General features: G+C 37.4%; 1 protein-coding gene across 1 annotated transcript in view; it reads right to left on the bottom strand.

The window, feature by feature from the left end:
• The window catches only part of LOC121377784 (dyslexia-associated protein KIAA0319-like protein), a 103,870-nt gene extending 80,414 nt beyond the window's left edge, over positions 1 to 23,456 (bottom strand). The window contains exons 1-3 of the mRNA XM_041505872.1: positions 23,341 to 23,456; positions 19,913 to 20,144; positions 16,490 to 16,795 (exon numbers count right to left, since the gene is read on the bottom strand). Coding sequence (XP_041361806.1) covers positions 16,490 to 16,795; positions 19,913 to 20,096 — 490 coding nt within the window. The 5' untranslated portion in view covers positions 20,097 to 20,144; positions 23,341 to 23,456. The remainder of the gene's footprint in view (positions 1 to 16,489; positions 16,796 to 19,912; positions 20,145 to 23,340) is intronic.
• Between the last annotated feature and the right edge of the window lie 570 nt (positions 23,457 to 24,026).

The raw sequence follows: 24,026 nt of genomic DNA, 5'->3' as shown, positions 1-24,026 counted from the left end.
TAAGTTATTTGTTGACATATGACTTCCACGCACTATGGAAACTATTCTTACACACAATTAACCGCCTATATATATATATATATACATATATAGTGAAGCACTGTTTATGACATCAAAACATATCTAGGGAAAGTAATGGGTTTTTTCTTTCCCTAGGGAAAGATCACTTTCCTATCCCAACTTGTCTCTGCCCATAAAAAAAAATAAACTAGAACTTAACGTTTTTTTTATTTTCTGAACGCTGGACAGCTTACAGTGTAATGTTGCTATTGAAACTATGAGCTCATACATCAGTTATGGAGTGTCACTGTACAGTTTGCTTAATTTACATCTACATGTAATTTGCAAAGTTACGAAAATTTTAAAGTATGTGATCTGAAAAAATGAAATGTTTTTTTTATTTAAAGACGTACTCAACACATTTTATTTACGGTTATATGGTGTCAGACATATGGTTAAGTACCACACAGATATATAGAAAGGAAACCTGCTTCATGGGCTACTCTTTTCGATTAGCAGCAAGGGATCTTTTATATGCACCATCCCACAGGCAGGATAGCACATACCACAGCCTTTGTTATACCAGTCGTGGTGCACTGGCTGGAGCGAGAAATAGCCTAATGGGCCCACCGACGGGGATCGATCCCAGGCTGACTGCGCATCAAGCGAACGCTTAACCACTAGGCTACGTCCCACCTTGTGATCTGAAAAATATCACATACTTTGATTGCACTGGATATGCTAGATATTATATAATAAATTAAGTTACATACCGGCTATTACAAATATCTTACACAAGAATTACAACTGTCGTTCAGATTAGTACTACAGTAACAATATGCAGTTTTGTTTTTCAGGGGTCGAATTTTACGCTATTCCGCAAATGGTAAATTTCGAAACGGAATAGTAAAACAATTCTTCCAATATTCCATCATGAAAGTGAAAATCCCCTGCGACAATTTCACTTACACTTTTTTTTCAGCTACATTTTTTGGCAGAACAAATCCTCGCGCTACTAAGACCTTTCTCATGCACTTACCGGTACAAAATAAACATCTTTTTGATTCGAGACTAATATTTGGAGTGAGTTTGTTTGTAATTCCAGCTAGTACACAGTAATGCATAGACTGGTATATAAACAATTGTTCGTTACACAATGTTGTACAGGGCGACGTAGCACAGTCAGGAAACTAGTGGTACATTAATAATTGAAGGGATAGTACATTTTTAGACAAAATAGGGTTTTTTTTAAATTCACTATTCCTTTGGGATGGTGGTAAAAAAATTAAATTTCAACCCCTGTTTTTGCTGTGTTGTTTGTTTTTCTAGCAACACCACTAGAGCATTAAAACATTAAACTACATGTAATTGCTAATCAATTTTCAATTAATTCGAAAAAAATTGCTAATCAAGATTTTGACAACAAAATGTTCCCTTAAGTGTTTATGGTAATCCTGGTGTTTCTAATACCACAGAATTCATTTTTCATATTTTAAAAAAATAAAGTTCCTCTGATAAGCACCGATTATGGAAATGTTTTATTTAACGATACACTCAACACATTTTATTTACTTTTAAAGGGTATTAATTTCCCCGTTTTAACGTCACACACTCTTTTGTTTTTTCTCGGTGGTAACCAGGGGCTTAGGCTGGGGGGGGGGGTTCGGTGGGTTCAGACAACGTACCACCAACCCCCCGCTGAAGCAAATGGTCCGCTTTCAGAAAGAAAACATACAGGTTTATACGTATACATATGGAGTTTCTGGGGGTGCAAAAACAAACTAGAAAAAGGGTCCACTTGTTCATATTCAAACACCCCCCCCCCCCCCCCCCCAGGTCCAGATCATGCTACGTCCCTGGTAACTTTATCTAAATGTGTTACAGGTTTATAGATTAACCAAGCTTAGTGTCCGTTTTTACGGGTTGAAACTAGAGACTGTCACTTTAATTAGCATTGTATCCTCAGAGAGAATTGATTTTGTGTTAAGACACACATAAATGATTAACGCAGGCATGTGATTGTTTTTTTCAGCTTTTTATTTCATTTCAGCTGGGTGTTTTGGAAAAATAATGTTCACAACGTAGACCGAAATAGATCCGAAATGCTAAAAAATTACCTTTATTTTGGTATACAATGTAGTATAGAGGCTTTGCCTTTTTAAAGATCAGGGGTGGGAATTAGCCCAGTTGTAAAGCACTCGCTTGATGCACGTCAGTTTAGGATCGATCCCTGTCGGTGGCCCCCATTGGGCTATTTCTCGTTCCAGCCAGTGTAACAAAGGTCGTGGTATGTATTATTCTGTCTGTGGAATGGTGCATATAAAAGACCCCTTGCTGCTAATCAAAATAAGTAGCCCATGAAGTGGCGACAGCAGGTTTCCTCTCTCTATATATCTGTGTGGTCCTTAACCATGTCTGACACCATATAACCATAAATAAAATGTGTTGAGTGTGTCGGTAAATAATTATTTCCTTCCTTTTTAAAAATCATATACTCGTATGTATATATGCACAGTTTAGATATTTTTTTTTTTTAAAGGTATCACACATCCATGTTAACCTTGATTCTGCCATTAAGTACTGTCGCAGGCCAGTTACAGTTACATACGTGCATATGCAATTACATCCCATTGATGCTACAGGCACATGAACATGTCTGCATGTACGGTATTGAATCACAGACTTTTCAATATGCCTCAAACTATGAGCTAGGACCTGAGCCCTTGCTTACAAAACTATAGACCCAAATCTCTAATCAGGCATTGAAATAAGCACAGTGTTGGTAACCCATGCAGGGCTTTAGATTGCACTGAAGCAAGCCCAAAATAAGCACGCCCATATCAAGTACGACCATGCTGACCGTAAACATTTCATCTCAAATTACAAAATGTAGATTAAAATAACGTGAAATGCATTTCTGAATATGTACAACTCTTTACAAGTTATTATTATCATTACTGCACGACCTTGGTGTGCTCAGATAGACCAGAAAAAGAACTTGTTGTGCCCAAATTAGTGAGATGTAAAGCTCTGCCCATGTACAGCTAGGTTATCATAAATTATGTGCCTGGCCAGGGCTTTTCAAAGCTATCTTAGCGCTACAACATCATAAAGCCATTGTAAGCTATAATATCACTAAAGCATGTGCTATAGTGAAGTCATAGATTATGATGGTTTTACGATTTCATAGTGCTAAGATAGTTTCGAAAATATGGGCCCTGGAGTATATAATTCACTAAACTCTCGCACCTTTGCAATCTCGCAGAGCAGTGCATAAAGACTTGTGATGAAGATGCAATATTACTTTAAAACATTTAAGAGAGCTTTGTGAGTTGTGCAATATTACTTAAAAGAGTTTAAGAGAACTTTGTGAATAGCAATGTTACTTAAGAGTTTAAGAGAACTTTGTGAATAGCTATGTTACTTAAAAAGTATTTAAGAGAGCTTTGTGAATAGCAATGTTACTTAAGAGTTTAAGAGAGCTAGCAATGCTACTTAAGAGTTTAAGGGAGCTTTGTGAATAACAATGTTACTTAAGAGTTTAAGAGAGCTTTGTGAATAGCAATGCTACTTAAGAGTTTAAGAGAGCTTTGTGAATAGTAATGTTACTTAAAAGAGTTTAAGAGAACTTTGTGAATAGTAATGTTACTTAAGAGTTTAAGAGAGCTTTGTAAATAGCAATGTTACTTAAAAGAGTTTAGGAGAACTTTGTAAAAAGCAATATTACTTAAGAGTTTAAGAGAACTTTGTGAATAGCAATGTTACTTAAAAGAGTTTAAGAGAGCTTTATGTATTGTGCAATATTACTTAAAAGAGTTTAAGAGAGCTTGGTGAACTAGGCCCCTGTATAGCTATACATTTGTAGGTTAAGAATCAGTTATGAAGTTTACAATTCTCACAAACGTGCCAATATTTTGTTAGTCATTCATGAGTATCACTGTTCTCATTTAACTAATATATCGGAGTGTGATTTATAATTAACCAACACAAAATTGATCAGAATTTAGCTTTTGTTCAAAAAGATTATGTCGATAACGAAGTATCATTCTCGACTTTCTTGACGTGGCAACATCCTGGTAACCTCAACGACCGTTCTTGATGTATTATTTTGACGTCTGCTAATGATGTCACATTGAGTGCTCGCTTAAGGTGCTTGCGCCGCAGGATCAAACCACCTCGGCGGATTCATTCAACTGATTAGTTTTTTTCTCATTCCAACCTGTGCACCACAATTGGTCAAAGGCTGTGGTATGTGTTTTCCTGTCTGTGTGAAAGTGCATATAAAAGATCCCTTGCTGCATTAGGTTTGCCTCTAATGACTACGTGTCAGAATTATCAAATGTTTGACATCCAATAGCCAGTGATTAATTAATCAATGTGCTCTAGTGGTGTTGTTAAACAAAATAAACTTTACTTTTTTTTCAAAGCTTTACGAAGTTTCAACCATACATATATAACACAGTTAAAAGCTGGGACTCTTTGTTTTTAATAACTAGTTTGTATCCACATCCAGTTTTGATGTTCAAGCACGCTGTCGTCAAAGCAATCTTAATAAATTTGCTTCTCAGATTTCAAGATGGACTCAAGGACTACAAACTGAGAATCATGCAGTTTTAGAAAATACTCTCAAAATTAGACTTATATACATGTACATGTAGTTTAAGTTTCTTAACAGCAATATTGTGGAAAACTTGAAACAAATGAGAATAAACGCATAAGATAAGATTTATTTTTAATTCTATCACTTCTGAAAATCAAGAAATACTATCAGAATATGACTGTAGGTTGCACTATACCAATTAATTTCCGGCTGGGTCGAAGTTCGAGGTGCACCGAACTTTTGATAGAGAAGTTAACACCACAAGTCCTGTGATTGGTTATAAATGTGAGTGTGTTGGTTGTGAAAAAAATTAGTTTCATCAGGGCTAAAAATGTATGCAATTTTATTTGATGTAGTACCACTGTGTCATATAGCCTTGTGCTTGGAACATGTATGGGGTACCTGTAAACAAAAGTACTAAAATTTTGTGCGAAACTTGGGGTGTTGTACAAACATCTGGTTATACCGAAAATGAGCCATGAAAGGTACCATTTTCTGCAGTTAATACTTTGAGGTAAGGGTTGTAGTACTGATATTTATGGGTCATAGTTTGGATGATATATTGCATATAGTGTTTTTAAACACAAATGTTAACATGGTCGCCTATGGGATTTTAATTGGTATAGTCCAACCTATAGCACATATTCAGTGCACAATAAAAAAGATTATGATTTTTGTGATTTAATTAAATTAAACTACACTATTTGATTAATTAGCCGTCACTTGGCCATGCAAGTTCACAATGACCTTGACAATAATTACTGTGCATGGCTCTGAATGGAGTTTGAACAAAAATTAGCTCTTAGGAAAAATTGGTTTTGGCCTATAATTCATACTATAAAGATTTGAATATTTTTATTTACATGGTATTTGACTTGCCATATACAACTGCTCTTAAATATGGTAATACCGGGTATATCTAGGCAATCTGAACTTAGATTTTAATAGCAATTTATTTTTATATAAAAATAAAATGTGCCAATATTGGGATAATGTCTTTAATTTCCATTTCGTTAATGTTTCATGTATGTACTTCTGAAAGCTTAACTTTTTAAAGACCTTGATTTTTATTGTCCTTTTGGCATATTTATAGGGTGCTAAGTCATATTTTAGACAAATTTGTAGTTTTAGGAAAAAAAATATTTTACTTTGAAGAAAAACTTTACCAAAGCCATAATTACAATTTTGGTCACTATTGTGCCTTCTGGTCTCATTTATACATAACAATAAGCTTGTTAAACATATCTTTAGGTCTCCAGATCAAATCTTTTTTTTAAATAATCACTTAGTTTGCTCCCATGAAGTGTATTTTAAGTGTATACTAGATTTAATATTTATAGAACCAAATTTTCCAGATTTGATTATCTACCTTGGTGTAATTTGATAATTTATTTTATTGTTAATGCTGTATTATCCAATGTTAATAGCTAAATAATATGCTGGATTACAGATTGTAGGAATACATCCAATATACATATTGTATTGATCTGGATTAGAAAATAATGCAATAAAATAGATGTTCGGGTAATTATGTCATTTAAAATCAGGTTTTTTTTAGTTAATGAATCAAAAATAAATAAGCGAAAGCTGTATGACAATTCCAGATATCACAAATATTTAAAACCTCCAACTATAGTAGGGTATACATAAAATATAGTCAGGAATATTGGTGGCTGCCAATGGTTTTGATGATCCATTTTGAAAATCTGCATAGCTGATGGATTTGAAATTCCCGCACATGGTAACTTGAAGATGCCCACACTCAGCATACAGGATGTCCTTCCAACAGTGATGTGCAGGACATTAAGTCATTACTTCATAGAGATGCAGTCATGTTGATGTTCCCTTCCTCAGACATTGTATTTTTTTAATACTGATATTTCTTTGATGTGCCTATTGAGGTCTTCATAATCTAGGGGTCAGTCAAGTACATGTGTTTCAATGGAATAAGTTTAAGGAGTTGAGGTACTCTGAATTGTCTCTACATATATAGCGGAGCACACACACATCCGACAGTAAATATCTTCAGGAGTATTATTATTTTTTTTATTTTTTTTCAAATATGACATGTTGCATTTGTACAAAACTGTACAAAATTAATACATGTGCTTTGTGAGGTGTACATTAAATTAGGTTGCACTGTAGAAACAACAGTTTCAGCGAGGTTGTCAGTTTATGTCAGAAGACACCAGATCCTGGTTGTCATAAAAACACATGATTCGCCACCTTTTGAAACATGTATGTTATCAGTATAGGTTGCACTATACCAATTAATTTCTGGCTGGGTCAAAGTTCGAGTGAGTGTGTTGGTTGTAAAAAAAATTAGTTTCATCAGGGCTAAAAATGTATGCAATTTTATTTGATGTAGTACCACCATGTCAAGTAGCCTTGTGCTTGGAACATGTATGGGGTACCTGTAAAAAAAAGTACTCAAATTTTGTGTGAAATTAGGGGTGTTGTACAAACATCTGGTTATACCGAAAATGAGCCACGAAAGGTACCATTTTCTGCAGTTAATACTTTTGAGGTAGGGGTTGTAGTACTGCTATTTATGGGTCATAGTTTGGTTGATATATTGCACAAACGTTAACATGGTCGCCTATGGGATTTTAATTGGTATAGTCCAACCTGTAAGCTAAAACAGCTTGGGACATTGATTCTCAGAAAGCAGACTGTGCAGTTTGAATGTCATTAGCTGCCTGCAGCCAGTCAATTTTCAACATTTATTGAGTGAAAGAAAGAAATGTTTTATTTAATGATGCACTCAACACATTTTATTTATGGTTATATGACGTCAAACATATGATTAAGGACCACACAGATAATGAGAGGGGAAACCTGCTGTTGCCACTTCATGGGCTATTCTTTTCGATTAGCAGCAAGGTATCTTTTTTATGCACCATCCAACAGACAGAGTAGTACATACCATGGCCTTTGATATACCAGTCTTGGTGCACAGGCTGGAATGACAAATAGCCCAATGGGCCCACAGACGGGGATTGATCCCAGACCGACTGCGCATCAAGCGAGCACTGTATCACTGGGCTACATCCCACCCATTAATTGAGTGGGTCATTCCACACCAAAACAACAAAATTCCAGAAATCTTTTCGTGTGACCATCTCCCATTTTGATGAAATGTTGCTCATTATGTACAATCAAGAACAGCTGTTCAGGTTACCACGTCAAGACAGTTAAGAATGGTACACAACTGGTAAATCGAAGGCAGTGGTACATGTGTATGTTCTATCCTGGGTCTGTGGGATGGTGCATATAAAAGATCCCTTGCTACTAATGGAAAAATTAAAAATGTAATGGGTTTCCACTCTATGACTGTGTCAAAATTACAATATGTTTGACATTCAATAGCCGATGATTAATAAATCAATGTGCTCTAGTGGTGTCGTTAAACAAAACAAACTTCTCCATTATGTACAAATGGATATACAGATGGGTGAAAAATTATAAAATTTGGAAATGGTGACTGACCCGGCGACCTCTGGTTGAGTTGGCATCGAATGACCCATGTACACCTCCTTGAGCACTGAGCAATTAAAATTCACTCTGGGTGGGAGCTGCTTCTGGGATTCGAACCCAGTACCAACAAGTATTTAGCTAAATTTTGTACATGCCTTGGTGATATAATAGTTAAGACAAAAATATACATGTACGTGTAGGTTCTGAATGCACTTGATTAAATTGTGGGTATAACTATATAATCACATATTTATGGATTATGGTTTGTTTTCTTTAATGGCACAACTATAGTCCGTCCGACAGGAAACACCTTTTTTATTATATGGAATTTACTATATAAGTTATTTATTTCTCAGCCGATTGTTTTCTAGATTGGACACACAATTAGTAGGGTTTTTTGTTATTGCCAAAACACTTTTACTTTTCTTCTTACATTAAACAAAATTGAAATGATTTACAAAAAAAATATTTTTGTAGGATGATGGGATGGACTGTATAGAGCACATTGATTTAATAATCATCAGCTATTGAATGTCAAGCATTTGATAATTCTGACATATATAGATACATAGTCTGGAAGAAAGAAAGAAAGAAAGAAATGTTTTATTTAACGACGCACTCAACAGATTTTATTTAAGGTTATATGGTGTCAGACATATGGTTAAGGACCACACAGATTTTTGAGAGGAAACCCGCTGTCACCACTACATGGGCTACTCTTCCGATTAGCAGCAAGGAATCTTTAATTTGCGCTTCCCACAGGCAGGATAGCACAAACCATGGCCTTTGTTGAACCAGTTATGGATCACTGGTCGGTGCAAGTGGTTTACACCTACCCATTGAGCCTTGCGGAGCACTCACTCAGGGTTTGGAGTTGGTATCTGGATTAAAAATCCCATGCCTCGACTGGGATCCGAACCCAGTACCTACCAGCCTGTAGACCGATGGCTAACCACGACGCCACCGAGGCCGGTTAGTCTGAAAGAAAACCACTACATGTACATTTTTCTTTAGCATTAAGTTTTTTTTCATACACATGTTCTTTCCCACAGACAGGACAGCACATATCATGGCCCTTTAATATCCCAGTCATGGACACTGGTTGGGATTGAAAAATAAAACAAACAATGGGCTAACCGAGGTGGTCTGATCTTGTGTCGACCTCTAAACTTTCCCGTTTATTTCATTTCAACTTATTTTCTTGCTTATATCAAATTAAGGTTCAAGCAGGCTGTCATGGGCACACATCTCAGCTATCTGGGCTGTCTGTCCAGGACAGTGGGTTAGATATACCAGTCGTGGTGCACTGGCTGGAACGAGAAATAGCCCAAAGGACCCACCGACGGGGATTGATCCCACACTGATCGCATATCAACTACAGATTTAGTAGCCGACACCACACGATGCTACATGTACGAAAGTTAAAAGTTTGTTTTGTTTAACTACACCACTAGAGCACATAGATTTATTAATTATCGGCTATTGGATGTCAAACATTTGGTAATTTTGACATATAATCTGCTATATTTTTCCATTAGCAGCAAGGAATTTTTTATATACACCATTCCACAGACAGGATACCACATATCACACAGATACTGAGAGAGGAAACCCGCTGTCGTCACTTCGTGGGCTACTCTTTTTTGATTAGCAGTGAGGGATCTTTTATATGCACTATCCCACAGACAGGATAACACATACCATGGCCTTTGATATACCAGTTGTGGTGCACTGGCTGGAACGAGAAATAGCCCAATGGGCCCACTGATGGGGATCGATCCCACACCGATCACGCATCAAGTGCGCACTTTACCACTGGGCTACATGTCACCCCTACATGTATGCCCGCCCCTACATGTACATAGCTAAAAACTTTCATCACTAGAGAAAACTGCATACAGAGAGAGAGAGAGAGTTCTAATGCACTTTATCAAGCAACTGTCACTCTGGGTTAGCAAGTCAAAATTACTATTGGTAACCACACTGTGTCAAGTAACAGCGCACACATGGTTAATAAGGTTCAAGGGCTTTTAATTCCACACACGTTTTGTAATGATCCCGGATCTCGAACCACATTCGTTCATCAATCAATAGTTTAACCCTGTATCACGGGCATCATTATTAACAATCTGGTAATCAACCAGAGTTTCACGTACTGGAGTCAGAAATCAGTCAGACCCGCAAACAAAACAGCAGCTGATATATTGATATATATATATATATATATATATATATATATATATATATATATATATATATATATACAGTGAAACCCCTCAAAACCGGACACACTTGAGTTTAAGTTTTGTCTTTGTTTAACGACGCCACTAGAGCACAATGATTTATTAATCATCGGCTATTGGATGTTAAACATATGTGGTCATTTTGACAGAGTCATAGAGAGGAAACCTGCAACATTTTGCCATTAGTAGCAAGGGATCTTTTATAGGCACTATCCCACAGACAGAATATAGCACATACCACAGCCTTTGGTATATCAGTCGTGGTGCACTGGCTGGAATGAGAACTAGCCCAATGGACCCACAGACGGGGATCGATCCTAGACCGACAGCGCATCAGGCGTGCACTTTACCACTGGGCTACGTCCCATCCTGGACAGCCTTGAGACCAAGACAAATGCCCGGTTATAAGATGGATCCAGTAAAGTTCTGTCTGGTTCTGGTTTTTAAAAAAGAACTCTGTAAAACGTCTGGTTTTGAGGAAATTCCACTTTACAGAGGGTCCAGTCTTCAGAGGTTTCACTGTATCTATTAACATGTCTACAAAAAAGAAGAAGTTTTTTTGTTTAACGACACCACTAGAGCACATTGATTTATTAATCATTAGCTATTTCATGTCAAACATCTGATCATTTTGACATACCTAGTCTGTTTTCCATTATATGCACCATCCCACAGACAGGATAGCACATACCATGGCCTTTGAGATACCAGTCACGGTGCACTGGCTGGAAAGAGAAATAGCCCAACACACCCATCAATCTAAGAACAGCCGCGCATCAAGCAAAAACTTTACCACTGGGTCCCCTATTGTGTCTACATGTTTCTTTTTTAATTATAGCTTTATAAAATATGTCCTATTCCTTAAAGACTGGTACATTGGGGAACATTGTGTTCAAAATTGCATCACAATTCACTACACAAATATTAGAGATTGCTACACAATTCTAAAACGTTAAATAGTAATTGCATGCTACTCAGTTTTTGGAGATTAATCGCCAACTGACACTACTCAAAATGTTTTCAGATCAAATGTTTCCTGTACATGTAGGTACCGGGTTCGCACCTGAGAAAGGGACAAAGAGAGAGAACTCCTGGTAGACAGAGGCAGGAAGGATTTTTTTTAAATTTAACAACAACAGGGTTCATAGCCTTAAATTCAAAGACTTTCAAAGACCTTTCCTACCATTTTCAAAGACTTCAAAGACTTTTACACAGTGGTCAAAGACAACAGAGTGCAATAAAAATACCGAATCAGTTTGTTTACGTTGCTGTCTATAGCAATAAATTTGGACTTTTTTTTACATGTTGCATGTAACTGGAAAATATCACATGCACACAGCTGTAAAAGTATTGTGTTATGATCGATGTAGCTACACCAGCAGACAGAAGGTCAGAGAGTATTGAAGTTGATTTATAAAAGAATGAACATAATACCAGAATTTAAAGACTTGTAAAGACTTTTATTTAATTCAAAGCCTTTCAAAGACCTAAAAATATATTTGTTTAAATTCAATGACTTTCAAGGAATTTAAAGACCGCTAACAACCCTGAACACACTCAACACATTTTTAATTACGATTAATATGATGTTGGACATGTGGTTATAAGGACAACACAGAAAAATAATGAGGGAGGAAAGGCACTGCCGCCACACTTATCTGCCACTCTTTCCGATTAGCAGTAAGGGATCTTTTATATACACAATCCCACAGACAGGATAGCACATACCACAGCCTTTGTTACACTAGTTTTGGAGCACAGGCTGAGACAAGAGACAAAGCAGGACAGACAGAGAGACATTTTTTTTATTTAATGACGCCTCTAGAGCACATTGATTTTTATCTTATCATCGGCTATTGGATGTCAAACATTGAGGTCATTCTGACATATTTCTTTAGAGGAAACCTGCTGCCACCATATAGACTACTCTTTCCGATAAGCAGCAAGGGTCTTTTATGTGCACTTTCCCACAGACAGGACAGCACATACATGTACCACAACCTTTGATGACCCAGTTGTGGACCACTGGTTGGAACGGAAAAGAGCCCAAACTGCAAATGGGTCTACTGAGAAGGATCGATCCGATGACCGACCGCTTCACAGGAGGACACGCTTCCGCTTGAGCTACATCCCACTCCTAAAATACACAGACAGACAGAGAGGGGAGGGAGGAAGGGAGAGTGAGAGGGAGGGAGGGAGGGAGATGATATAATTGTACAATTGTATGTAAACTATACAAAATCTGACAGGTCAGGTCAGGTCAGGTCATAGGGCTGTACGTGCACATTCAGAGCAAGCTGTTGTAGCGCACACCTGTCCTGGGCACAAGAGCCGACCTCTGACAGTTTCATGTCAAAGTTTAAGCTACATTTCCAGCTTGTTTCCTGAAGTATTCTAATCAGACTGAGGCAGTGCTTCTTGTTAGTCCCAAAACACATCGGGTCTGAGTTTGGGTCTGGGACTGGGATTGGGACTGGGACTGGGACTGGGACTGGGACTGGGACTGAAGAGTACAGTACCAGTCAAAAATGAAACAGTCACTGAATTTAATGTGTCATGGTGCAGAACAGACCTGGCCACATATGACATAGAAGACACGTTATAAAAATAATTATATTTTCATACTGCCACACTGCCACACTGCCAGCTGCACAATGTTCGAACCTTATTTTTTAATTTTTCTTAGCAAAAAAAAGTGAAGATATATATTAATCAATTATAACCCACTATCACCACTTCATGGGCTACTCTTTTCACTCAGCAGCAAGCGATTTTTTATATGCACCATCCCACAGACAAGGATAGGACATACCATGGCATTTGTTAACCAGTTGTGGAGCACTGGCTGGAACAAGAAATAGCCCAATGGGTCCACGGACAGGGATTGATCCTAAAACCGACCGTGCATCAAGTGAACACTTTACCACTGGGCTACTCAACGCATTTTAATTATATGGTGTCGGACATATGGACCACACAAATAATGAGACAGAAAACATGTTGCTACTTTTTTTCAACAGCAAGGGATCTTTTATATGCACCATTCGATTCCTCAGACAGAATAGCACATACAACAACCTCTGTTGCACTATAGCAGTACCACAGGCAGGAATGAGAACTAGTCCAATGGACTTACAGATAAATTCGAATCTAGACCGACTGTGCATGATATATTCCATAAAACTAACACTGGGTGTCATAAGGACAAATCTTTAGAGCCCACCACCAACCCAGTAAGTCCTGCCGTGCGTCTCCAGTAGAACAGAAATACACTAAATGTTTTGCATGAAATCAAGGAAAAGACCACTATTTAAGACTGTGGTTTCCCAGGAATTTGAGATATAATTTATGATGACTGTAATTTCGAAGAATCAATGTAATTTGTACAATTTGTACGAGCCGTGCGGGCTTAGCTATATATTAAAGCTAGAGAGTTCTATATTGTTTTTGTGAGTCTCGGGCTCCCGGACTCTCCTTAAAGTCGCACACTGGGCCTTCGTCTCGACTCTTAATGAAGAGAGTGGGTAATATCATCCAGCTCAGCTTGATGTTGCTCGTGGTGAAAACTTAGACAGGTTTATAGAGAATACTATATGAGAGAGTGGCCATTAGATACCATGTATGATATACAAGGAGTTGTTTTGAAACATATCAAACGAGCACATGCGAGTTGGGTACGGTACCTTTTTAAACAACGAGTTGTAAGATAAATGATTTCTAACGGACATGAATCACCCATCTGTGAGAGAAGGAAGGAAGGAAATGGTTTATTTAACGACACACTCAACACATTTTATTTGCGTTTATATGGCGTCAGACATACGTTTAAGGACCACACAGATTTTGAGGGAGGAAACCCACTGTCATCACTTCATGGGCTACTCTTTTTGATTAGCAGCAAGGGATCTTTTATATGCACCATCCCATAGACAGGATAGCACATACCACGGCCTTTGATGTACCAGTTGTGGTGCACTGGCTGGAGCGAGAAATAGCCTAATGGGCCCACTGATGGGGATCGGTCCCAAACTGACCATGTATCAAACGAGCGCTTTACCACTGGGCTACATCTCGTCCCCCACCTGTGAGAGAGATCGACATTGTGACGGACCGTTTTTCACACATATGAACTTTATTTTGTGTATTTATAAAACATTTAAGTGAATATATGTGAGTAAAAATTATAAACTTGTACACACTCAACGTGGTTTTTGTGAAAATTTAATCCAGTAGTCTAAAGGTTAAATAATTTATTAAACGTGCTTTCTTAGATAAAATTGTTTTATTAAAAAAAATTGTATTTAGCTACTATTACGAGGGATTTATGTTAAACAGATACTCCATTAATATCAGTTGATGTATTCATACACCATTAAAATGACTTCATGGCATCGTAAATGTTTACATTTTCAAGATATACAACAAATGCCACGGTAATTGTAGGTGGGTGATACATAGAATACTAAATTTGTGGCCGTTTGATACCATTTATCTTACAACTTGTTCCTCGTTAGATACGTTTTAAGCAACTCATTGTAAGATAAATGGTATCAAAGGGCCACAAATTTCGTATCCTCTATGTAGCATTCTATTTCTTACACATCCGCAAAAACCAGGTTTAAAGTTACCTTATGCGTCACACAGTAATAATTTTCAGGTTAACTCACATGTCACAGAACAATCAATTTCACATATCCTTATTTTATTGGATGGTATGGCTTTGGTGACTGGGTCATCACCTTAGAGCAGCCAATCACAAGTGTCAAAAGTGATCTCCATCATATGCTTAGGAGGCGATATATATATATATATATATATTTATTTTTTATTTATTTTTTCTAAACTTTATTACCCCAGATCACTAACAATGTCAAGGTTGGGGTGCCTTGAGTCATTGTCTTACAAATGTACAATAATAATAAAATTATAACATATTTCATATATACATGTATACACACATACACATACATATAAATACATACACACACATACATACATATACATATACATATAGGAGGCGATATTTATCTACAATGGGACATCTCTTACATGGGTGCATTAAAAAAATGTATTACAACAAACTACATTTCATTGAAGGATGACCTTATTTAAGAATGATTATCCATATGGTTAAAAATATCTTGGTACATATCAAAGTGTTACATCCCACTAGAACGCCAAATGAGACGTAACACTTTGACGTCATTGTGTGACAACATAGTTTGGCGCACTATAACCTTATAGGAACATCAACTAAAAGAAATCAGCGATATAAATTAAAATCGATCATGGGTAATAAATAGGATATTAAACTTGCTACCATTTCACATTATGTTTATGTCCCTTGTGAAACAATTTTAATTGTCACTCACTAAATCTCATGACAACTGAAAATTATTTCACTCGGGAAATGAACATGATAAAAAATAGAAGCTTGTTTAATAACCTATAAATATTCATGACTTTTTTCTTCTATTTTAAAAATTGTTTTAGTAGCCCAGAAATGTTGATAATATCAGGGATCGGGCCCTGAACCACTATCTTACAAATAATTGTTGAACATAAATAATATTAAATACATACAATACATAAGGAGTATTGTTAGAGTGAATATGTTCACATTAATCAGGGAAAGCTCTGCCACTCGCCAAATTCGCCAACCATGAATTTTGACAAGAATTGGCTAAGTTTATTTTAATTTAGCAATAAAATAGTGTTATAATTTATATTTTGTTGGAAAATAGCTCTATGTTTTGCTTTACATATATCTTGAAATCTTTATTAAAATAATATTAAAACTTTAATCGGTTCAGCAAAACCGGAATTGTCCGTAAATGTCACACAGACAACTGTCACAACATGTATTTCGTATCAACCTTTTTGTACCAAATAATGAGAGGCAAAATAAGGAGTATGTCTTTCCACAAAGTCGACAAACCAACACACGCTATATGGTAACCAAGCTTTTCCCTTCTTTTTTTTTCTTTTAGTTTTGTTGGGGTTTTTTGGGGGGGGTTTAAGGTGTGGTGCCACGCGGCCACCCTCCTCTATGTTTTACTCCTTTTTTAAAGATAATTTGGCTAAATTTCCTGATCACCCAAAGCTAGCCCTGAAATTGATTGTAAATTATTTTGCACAGAAAGAGGGAGGGAGAGAAATAAAGACTTACCAACATCTCTGACGGTGACATAAAAAGTGGTGTTGAATTTCGCCTCCGTCTTGGAAACTGGATTACAAGCTCCGGGGAAGGTTCTGTTGCATCTGATCTGATAGCACTTCTGCTGGTGGTAAAACACCACATCGCACGTATCCACTTCACAACAGCTTAAGATACACTTCTTGATGTCCGACCCAGTATCGCGAATCTTTGTATAGACCCCGGCCTGGGGTCCTCCCAGCGGAATGGCCGACTGATGTATGGCCTGCCTCATGTCGAGAAGAGTCACGTCCTCATCACATATATCTCCAAGAGTATCTGGAATTACAGGGCTCCAATTTAAAACGACGGCACCGACGGCAATTGCCGTTGTTGATATATAAATTGCCGTATGTAGAGCTAGATCATCACCGATGGCACTTTTGTGACGTCGGTAAAGCTTTTCAACAATGGCAAAAATGTATACACCAGGCTCCGTATTCATAAACGTATTTAAGTCAATGTATGATACCTAAATACATACTTAAAGTACATAAATAAGTATCATAAATTGACTTAAGTACGTTTATGAATACGGAGCCAGGGGCCTAATTCACTAAACCCTCGCAACTTTGCGATCTCACAGTGCAATGCTAAAAGACTTGCAAAGAGGATGCTTTGTTGTCTAGCAGAGTCTAAGAGACCTTTGTGAATTAGGCCCCTGGTGTATATAATATGTCAATATTTAATATTTTCACATTTGAAATATGTCTACATACACCAAAATAAGCTTTAAAAAAAATTGCGATAGGCAGGTTCAAAATTACTGTCAGTGGTCAGTTTCATCCATAGCAGTTCATTTAAAAATTGCTGTAGGAGACAAATTCTTCAGTCCAAGCCATCGAATTAACAAAGCAAGGAGTTTATAAAAAAAATTTAAGTAAAGGGCAATTTTGAGAAAAGAAAGCAACTACATTGTAGTAACTATCTACTGTTTAAAGTTTAAAGATTGACACTACTAGAGCCAAAATCAAAATAAGCACCAGCGAACATTTTGTTTTTTAAAATCTTGATTGGTGATATTTCTTGTCAATTGAAAATTTATTAGCAACTACTGTTTAATATTTTAAAATTGTGTAGCGATCTCTGAAACTTGCGTGGCGAATGGTGATGCGATACCAAACTAAATGTTTCCTAAGCACTTGTCTATTTGTCGGGGGCAGTATGTAGCCCAGTGGTAAAGCGCTCGCTTGATGCGCGGTCAGTCTGGGATCGATCTCCGTCGGTAGGCCCATCGTGCTATTTCTCGCTCCAGCCAGTGCACCACGACTGGTATATCAAAGGCTGTGGTGTGTGCTATCCTGTTTGTGGGATGGTGCACATAAAAGATCCCTTGCTACCAATGGAAACATGTAGCGGGTTTCCTCTCTAAGACTCTATATCAAAATTACCAAATGTTTGACATCCAACAGCCGATGATTAACAAATCAACGTGCTCTAGTGGTGTTGTTAAACAAAACAAACTTCTTTGTCTATTTGTCCTGAGGCATGAAAATGTGCTTAGACAAGCAAATTCTACCTCGATGGTTAATTTTTTCTGTTGACAAGTAAACATTTTCAGTGCAGTTTCATTTTGAGCAGTCAAAAACATCATTCTTGCACTTGAATTGAAAATATTGGTGGATTTCTAGATCTACTTGTCTATTATCCAAGCTTTACTGTGGACCATTCCAGCTCTGTGTATCTGGCCCGGATGACCTCATACGAATTGCGTGGTTGTGGACTGGTGGAAAATTCTGCTTATTTCTATCGCTGACTAGAGCACATTGCTTTATTAATCATCGGCTACTGGATGTTAAAGATTTGATAAATTTTGACTCATAGTCTCAGAGGAAACCTGCTACAGGGTGTATACCACCAAATCAAATCCCATAGATGACAATAGTAACATATGTGGCTACAGGGTGTATACCACCAAATCAAATCCCATAGATGACAATAGTAACATATGTGGCTAAAACTCCTACCTGCAACGTATCAATCGACATAAACGCCACAGATATAAATACTACCACCCCTCACCCTTACAGTGAATCAGAAAAAATTGGGGGTCAAGCTGCTCATTTCTGACTATGATGACCCTAGTCGTGGTGCACTAGTTGGGACAGGCTAAAAACTCAGAGAATGGGTCCAGTGAGGTGGTTCAATCAATCCTACCCTACAACACAATACATGTATGCTCAATGTCGTAGTAGGGGTGTATAGCAGGTGGTTACAATCCCACGACACAATACATGTATGCTCAATGTGGTAGTAGGGGTGTATAGCAGGTGGTTACAATCCCACGACACAATACATGTATGCTCAATGTGGTAGTAGGGGAGTATAGCAGGTGGTTACAATCCCACGACACAATACATGTATGCTCAATGTGGTAGTAGGGGTGTATAGCAGGTGGTTACAATCCCACGACACAATACATGTATGCTCAATGTGGTAGTAGGGGAGTATAGCAGGTGGTTACAATCCCACGACACAATACATGTATGCTCAATGTGGTAGTAGGGGTGTATAGCAGGTGGTTACAATCCCACGACACAATACATGTATGCTCAATGTGGTAGTAGGGGAGTATAGCAGGTGGTTACAATCCCACGACACAATACATGTATGCTCAATGTGGTAGTAGGGGAGTATAGCAGGTGGTTACAATCCCACGACACAATACATGTATGCTCAATGTGGTAGTAGGGGTGTATAGCAGGTGGTTACAATCCCACGACACAATACATGTATGCTCAATGTGGTAGTAGGGGAGTATAGCAGGTGGTTACAATCCCACGACACAATACATGTATGCTCAATGTGGTAGTAGGGGAGTATAGCAGGTGGTTACAATCCCACGACACAATACATGTATGCTCAATGTGGTAGTAGGGGAGTATAGCAGGTGGTTACAATCCCACGACACAATACATGTATGCTCAATGTGGTAGTAGGGGTGTATAGCAGGTGGTTACAATCCCACGACACAATACATGTATGCTCAATGTGGCAGTAGGGGAGTATAGCAGGTGGTTACAAGTGCCACTTAACAATGCCAGAAGTAACTACTGAACACTCTCCGAAGTGGTCAGACTAAGCCCACAGCTAAAAGCTGATGGGAAATGGCAGATGTGGTGTAGCACAGATAGCCACAAGACACAAGCACGTGTCGCGGTTGAGGAGGCAAGGACTGGGATGTGGAGGTGGACAGCGAAAGAAGTTGAAATACAGGAGAAGCTGCCATATCGGGAAGAAATGAGATGGAATTCAAAGGAGGGAAAGGAAAGGGGGCAGTGGTGGGGAAAAAAGAAGAAAAAGTCTGTAGCATTATTTAAAATAAAATTATCCACAGTGTTTTATTATCTAGGTTAAACATAGTTTTTATGCCTCACTCCAAAACTAATTTCTCACCTGGGATTAGGAATGTATACATCAACACTGCAATAAGCAGATGCAACTTGATGCCGCAGTGAGAACACCGCCAACTTCTCCCACACAATCTCAACACCAACATGGTCTCTGAGAAAACTGAAATCACTTCATTTCCATGACCAGAAATCTTATTATAAACTGTCACATTAATATAACCCTTCATTCGGAACACCGGTAGTCAAAACGTCCTATATATCCCTCAGCACATGATCTGAAAAAGATAACAAAAAGTATTTCTTTAGGACATTTAGGACGATGTTATGAAAAGGGGATCATTGCAGATTTATTTTAAACTTAATCTGTAAACATTTACAAAATACACGGGGAACATTTTGTTTTCAAAATCTTAATTAGCAATATTTGTAGTAAATTAAAAATTGATTAGCAATATTACTGTTTAATGTTATAAAATTGTGAAGCGATTTCAGAAACTTGGGAGGCGAATTACGATGCAATATTGAACAAACTGTTCTGTGATATAGCATGTGTGTACATGGTTACAGACTTGAATTTATCGAACAGATGTGCTAGAAAAAAAAAAAAAATTCTACATGCACCAGGTGCATGCTGAAAAAAAAGTTACATGCACCATTAAAATTCTGCATGCACCAAAAATAAGGTAAATCCTGTTAACAATGAGGAAAATACTATTTTAATTTCCTTGATTACAGTGTTGATTATCATTTTCTTTTTAATTTAACTGTCTTAATTGTCACTATCAGTATCACTGTCTGACATCCATGCTGGATTACAGTCACTGTCACCCAACGTAAACGCCGTACAGAAATCTATAATAGGCCTATTACAAAAACGTACGAATATTTGTGTTTTGTATTAAGCAAGTTATCAACTTTTTTAACTCGATAAGATCTGTTGGTATAATATAAATTAGCCTACGGAATTCGACGAGAAGTTGCGATTGAAATAATCACTGGCTGACTTCGAGTCAACTACGCGAGTAACGCATCTGCACGTTCGCAATCATCTGATCAAGTGTCCATATCTGAGGTCGAAAATGTTCAAGGCAGTTACGGTACTTTGTATTGATCACAGATCTGGCGGAGTTCAATTTGTCAGTGACGACAACAACTGTGTTATGCACGTGGATACCCCAAAGTCGGTCTCGACCACCTTCCCTAATACCGTTCATGGATATAACCGAGATATTGCCGGCAATTTTTGCAAATATATTTCACAGAAATGACCGAAAGGGCGCCATTGTTGTAAGTAGGATTATGGGATACAAAATGGATGCGCCCATAAAATAAAAGTTATCGTTTTCATGTGGCGAACAGATTACGAAATGCATACGCAAAATTCAACAACTTGAGTCTGAATCTGGTAGACAACAGGATACTAGTATATGCAATACACAGTACTTGAAAAATATTATATATATATATAGTCGAACTTGGTCTAACCCTCCAAATGCATTTCTTTTTTTATTTGACCTCTATAGAACGGCCACCTGTCCAACGCAGCCAGCAGCCACTATTTTTCAGCAAAAATAAGGTCTGAACCTGCATTACTAGCCAAAACATTATTTCAAAAAAACAAATTCATATTCTTCCCACCATATATGATCATACAGCGATTTAGTTTCCAGTAAATCCTATTGTTTTTTGCAATGCCGCCATTGTTGTGTCATGTGACCAGAAATTTTGGAGATTTGATTCGACTTGACAAAGAACAAACTTATTTTGATGTTATCATATGATGTTATTGTCGTAAACAAATATACGTTTATTAATGCTAAGCATTATTTTAATCCTTTTGTTAATTTGGTAAATGTCAACAGCTGTTCGGTTCCAGCAGTTGTATACTTTGCATTCGCTAGTTCAGCTCGAATTGTTACTCAATAACAAGGCAACTTCTTATTGGCTGTAGTCTATGAAAGCAGAATGTATTACAGTATCTGATTGTTGTGGTATTATCAAAGGCAATTGTAACCAAGGTGCCCGAGTAGTCGCTATACTGTCAACCGGGCATGATTGTTGTTCACAGGAGCAAGAAAAAGACAGAAGAAGGCCACTGGCAATGAAGAGATCAACATGCTTGTTACAACAGTTAATACTGAGATTTTTATAGTGAAATATGTTAGGGTTCCGATTGAATATTTTGGGACCTTTATATAAAGGCCACCTGTCTATAACGGCCACTTTCTGTTGGTATCTTGAGTGGTTGTTATATACAAGTTCAACTGTATATATAATTATAATTCAATATGGAACACATATTATTTGAGACCACATTTAAATGACACGCAGATACAGGCCAGGAAAGTGAATATATCGCATCGTTTATGCACTTCAATTTAACTCAAATCACCACAAAGGGAATCAGTCAAATTATTTATGCATTGTACGTAAGCTGTTTCCATATGCACAAATGTTCACATTTATTACTGTTAATGTTTCTGCATTCTAGGAGTAACATCTGGCTTGCTCATGTCTATATTCCGGTAAGTTTTAATATATATAAATATATGGTGGGGCCTGTTGGCCATTTAAATTTTATAACTTTAAAACACAAATTTCTGATCTATGTGTCTTTTGATATTCACAAATATAGTTTTATTTAAAATTTTGGCATTCAAGAAAGAAAAAAATATATATATATGTGGTTGAATTGTAAATAAGGATATATTCAAAGCCACGTGCAGGCTTTTCATGAATCACTACTTTTATTGCTTCCTGTTCATTCAGCAATAATTGATCCAGATGGAGTTATTAGGCTTAAATACTCATTTATAATGCTTATTAATCCATGATCACTGCCTAGCGGTAGGCAGTGATCATAGCTTAATCCAGGATATTTTGCCATGGTCCCATGTCTGATGGGATCAGGTAAATTAGTGTGAGTAAATCATACTTGGGATATGTTTTCAGGCCACTGAATGATCAGACATAATTAAATATATATGTACATGTATGTATATTAGGAATTTTGTGTACAGAAATTGATCATTTTCAGTATATTTTCATTGCAACTTTCTTTTGGGAATGGGCCTATGTTCTAGTCCACAGAATGCCTGGATAACTCCCTGGTAGGCCTAATGAATAGTCTTCTAGACAGTAAATGCTGCACCATATTAATGTATTTTTGGTTCAATACCCAGACTAGAATGTACAGAAATTACGGATGAGGGTAGTTCATCAAAAGAAACCTGAAGATTCATGAAGTACGTCGAGATTTACCCCTATAAACTAGGTCGCGGGGTGCATGCATAATTTTGTCCAATCTAGGACATTGACAAATCGTAAAATAATAAACTGACTCTTATTAACGACCGTTAACTACTGATTAAAATAAAGTAAGGTAAAAATAAAAATGTCTTTTTGACATTGACTGTCAACTTGAACATCTGTCTACGAATTGTTAAACATCGTTAATTAACAAGCACTAACTTATCTGTCTGCACATGCGCTTGAAGATTTCCGTGCACTTAAACGTGCTGTAGCTTGGCGTTGTCAAACAAGTTTTAAGCCTGGTTTACATGGTCTAGTGGTTTCTGTTTACCAATAACGAACACCTGTTACAAACTAACTCAACAGCTTCCGACTACTCACTGTGCAATACGTCATCGTTTTGGTAGTTTACACTTGCGCCACCTACGAAACCGTGTTATTCAAGCTCCTACGCAGTAATCTATAATTCTCCCAACAGTGTTCAAAGGAGTTTTTAAAAGTTTCGTTTTGTTTAACGACACTACTAGAGCACATTGATTTATTAATCATCGGCTACTGCGTGTAGCCCTGTGGTACAGCGCTCGTTCGATATGCGGCCGGTGTGGGATCGATCCCCGTCGGTGGGCTCATTGGGCTATTTCTCGTTCCAGCCAGTGAACCACGACTGGTATATCAAAGGCTGTGGTATGTACTACCCTGTAAGTGAGATGGTGCATATAAAATATCCCTTGCTGCTAATCGAAAAGAGTAGCCCACGAAGTGTTGACAGTGGGTTTCCTTTCTCAATATATGTGTGGTCCTTAACCATATGTCTGACGCCATATAACCGTAAATAAGATGTGTTGAGTGCGTCGTTAAATAAAATATTTTTCTTCTTTCATTTATTAATCATCAGGTGGAACGAT

The sequence above is a fragment of the Gigantopelta aegis genome, chromosome 7 (assembly GCF_016097555.1).
Source record: "Gigantopelta aegis isolate Gae_Host chromosome 7, Gae_host_genome, whole genome shotgun sequence".
NCBI lineage: Eukaryota > Metazoa > Mollusca > Gastropoda > Neomphalida > Peltospiridae > Gigantopelta > Gigantopelta aegis.
This window is presented reverse-complemented; position numbering and strand designations above follow the sequence as displayed.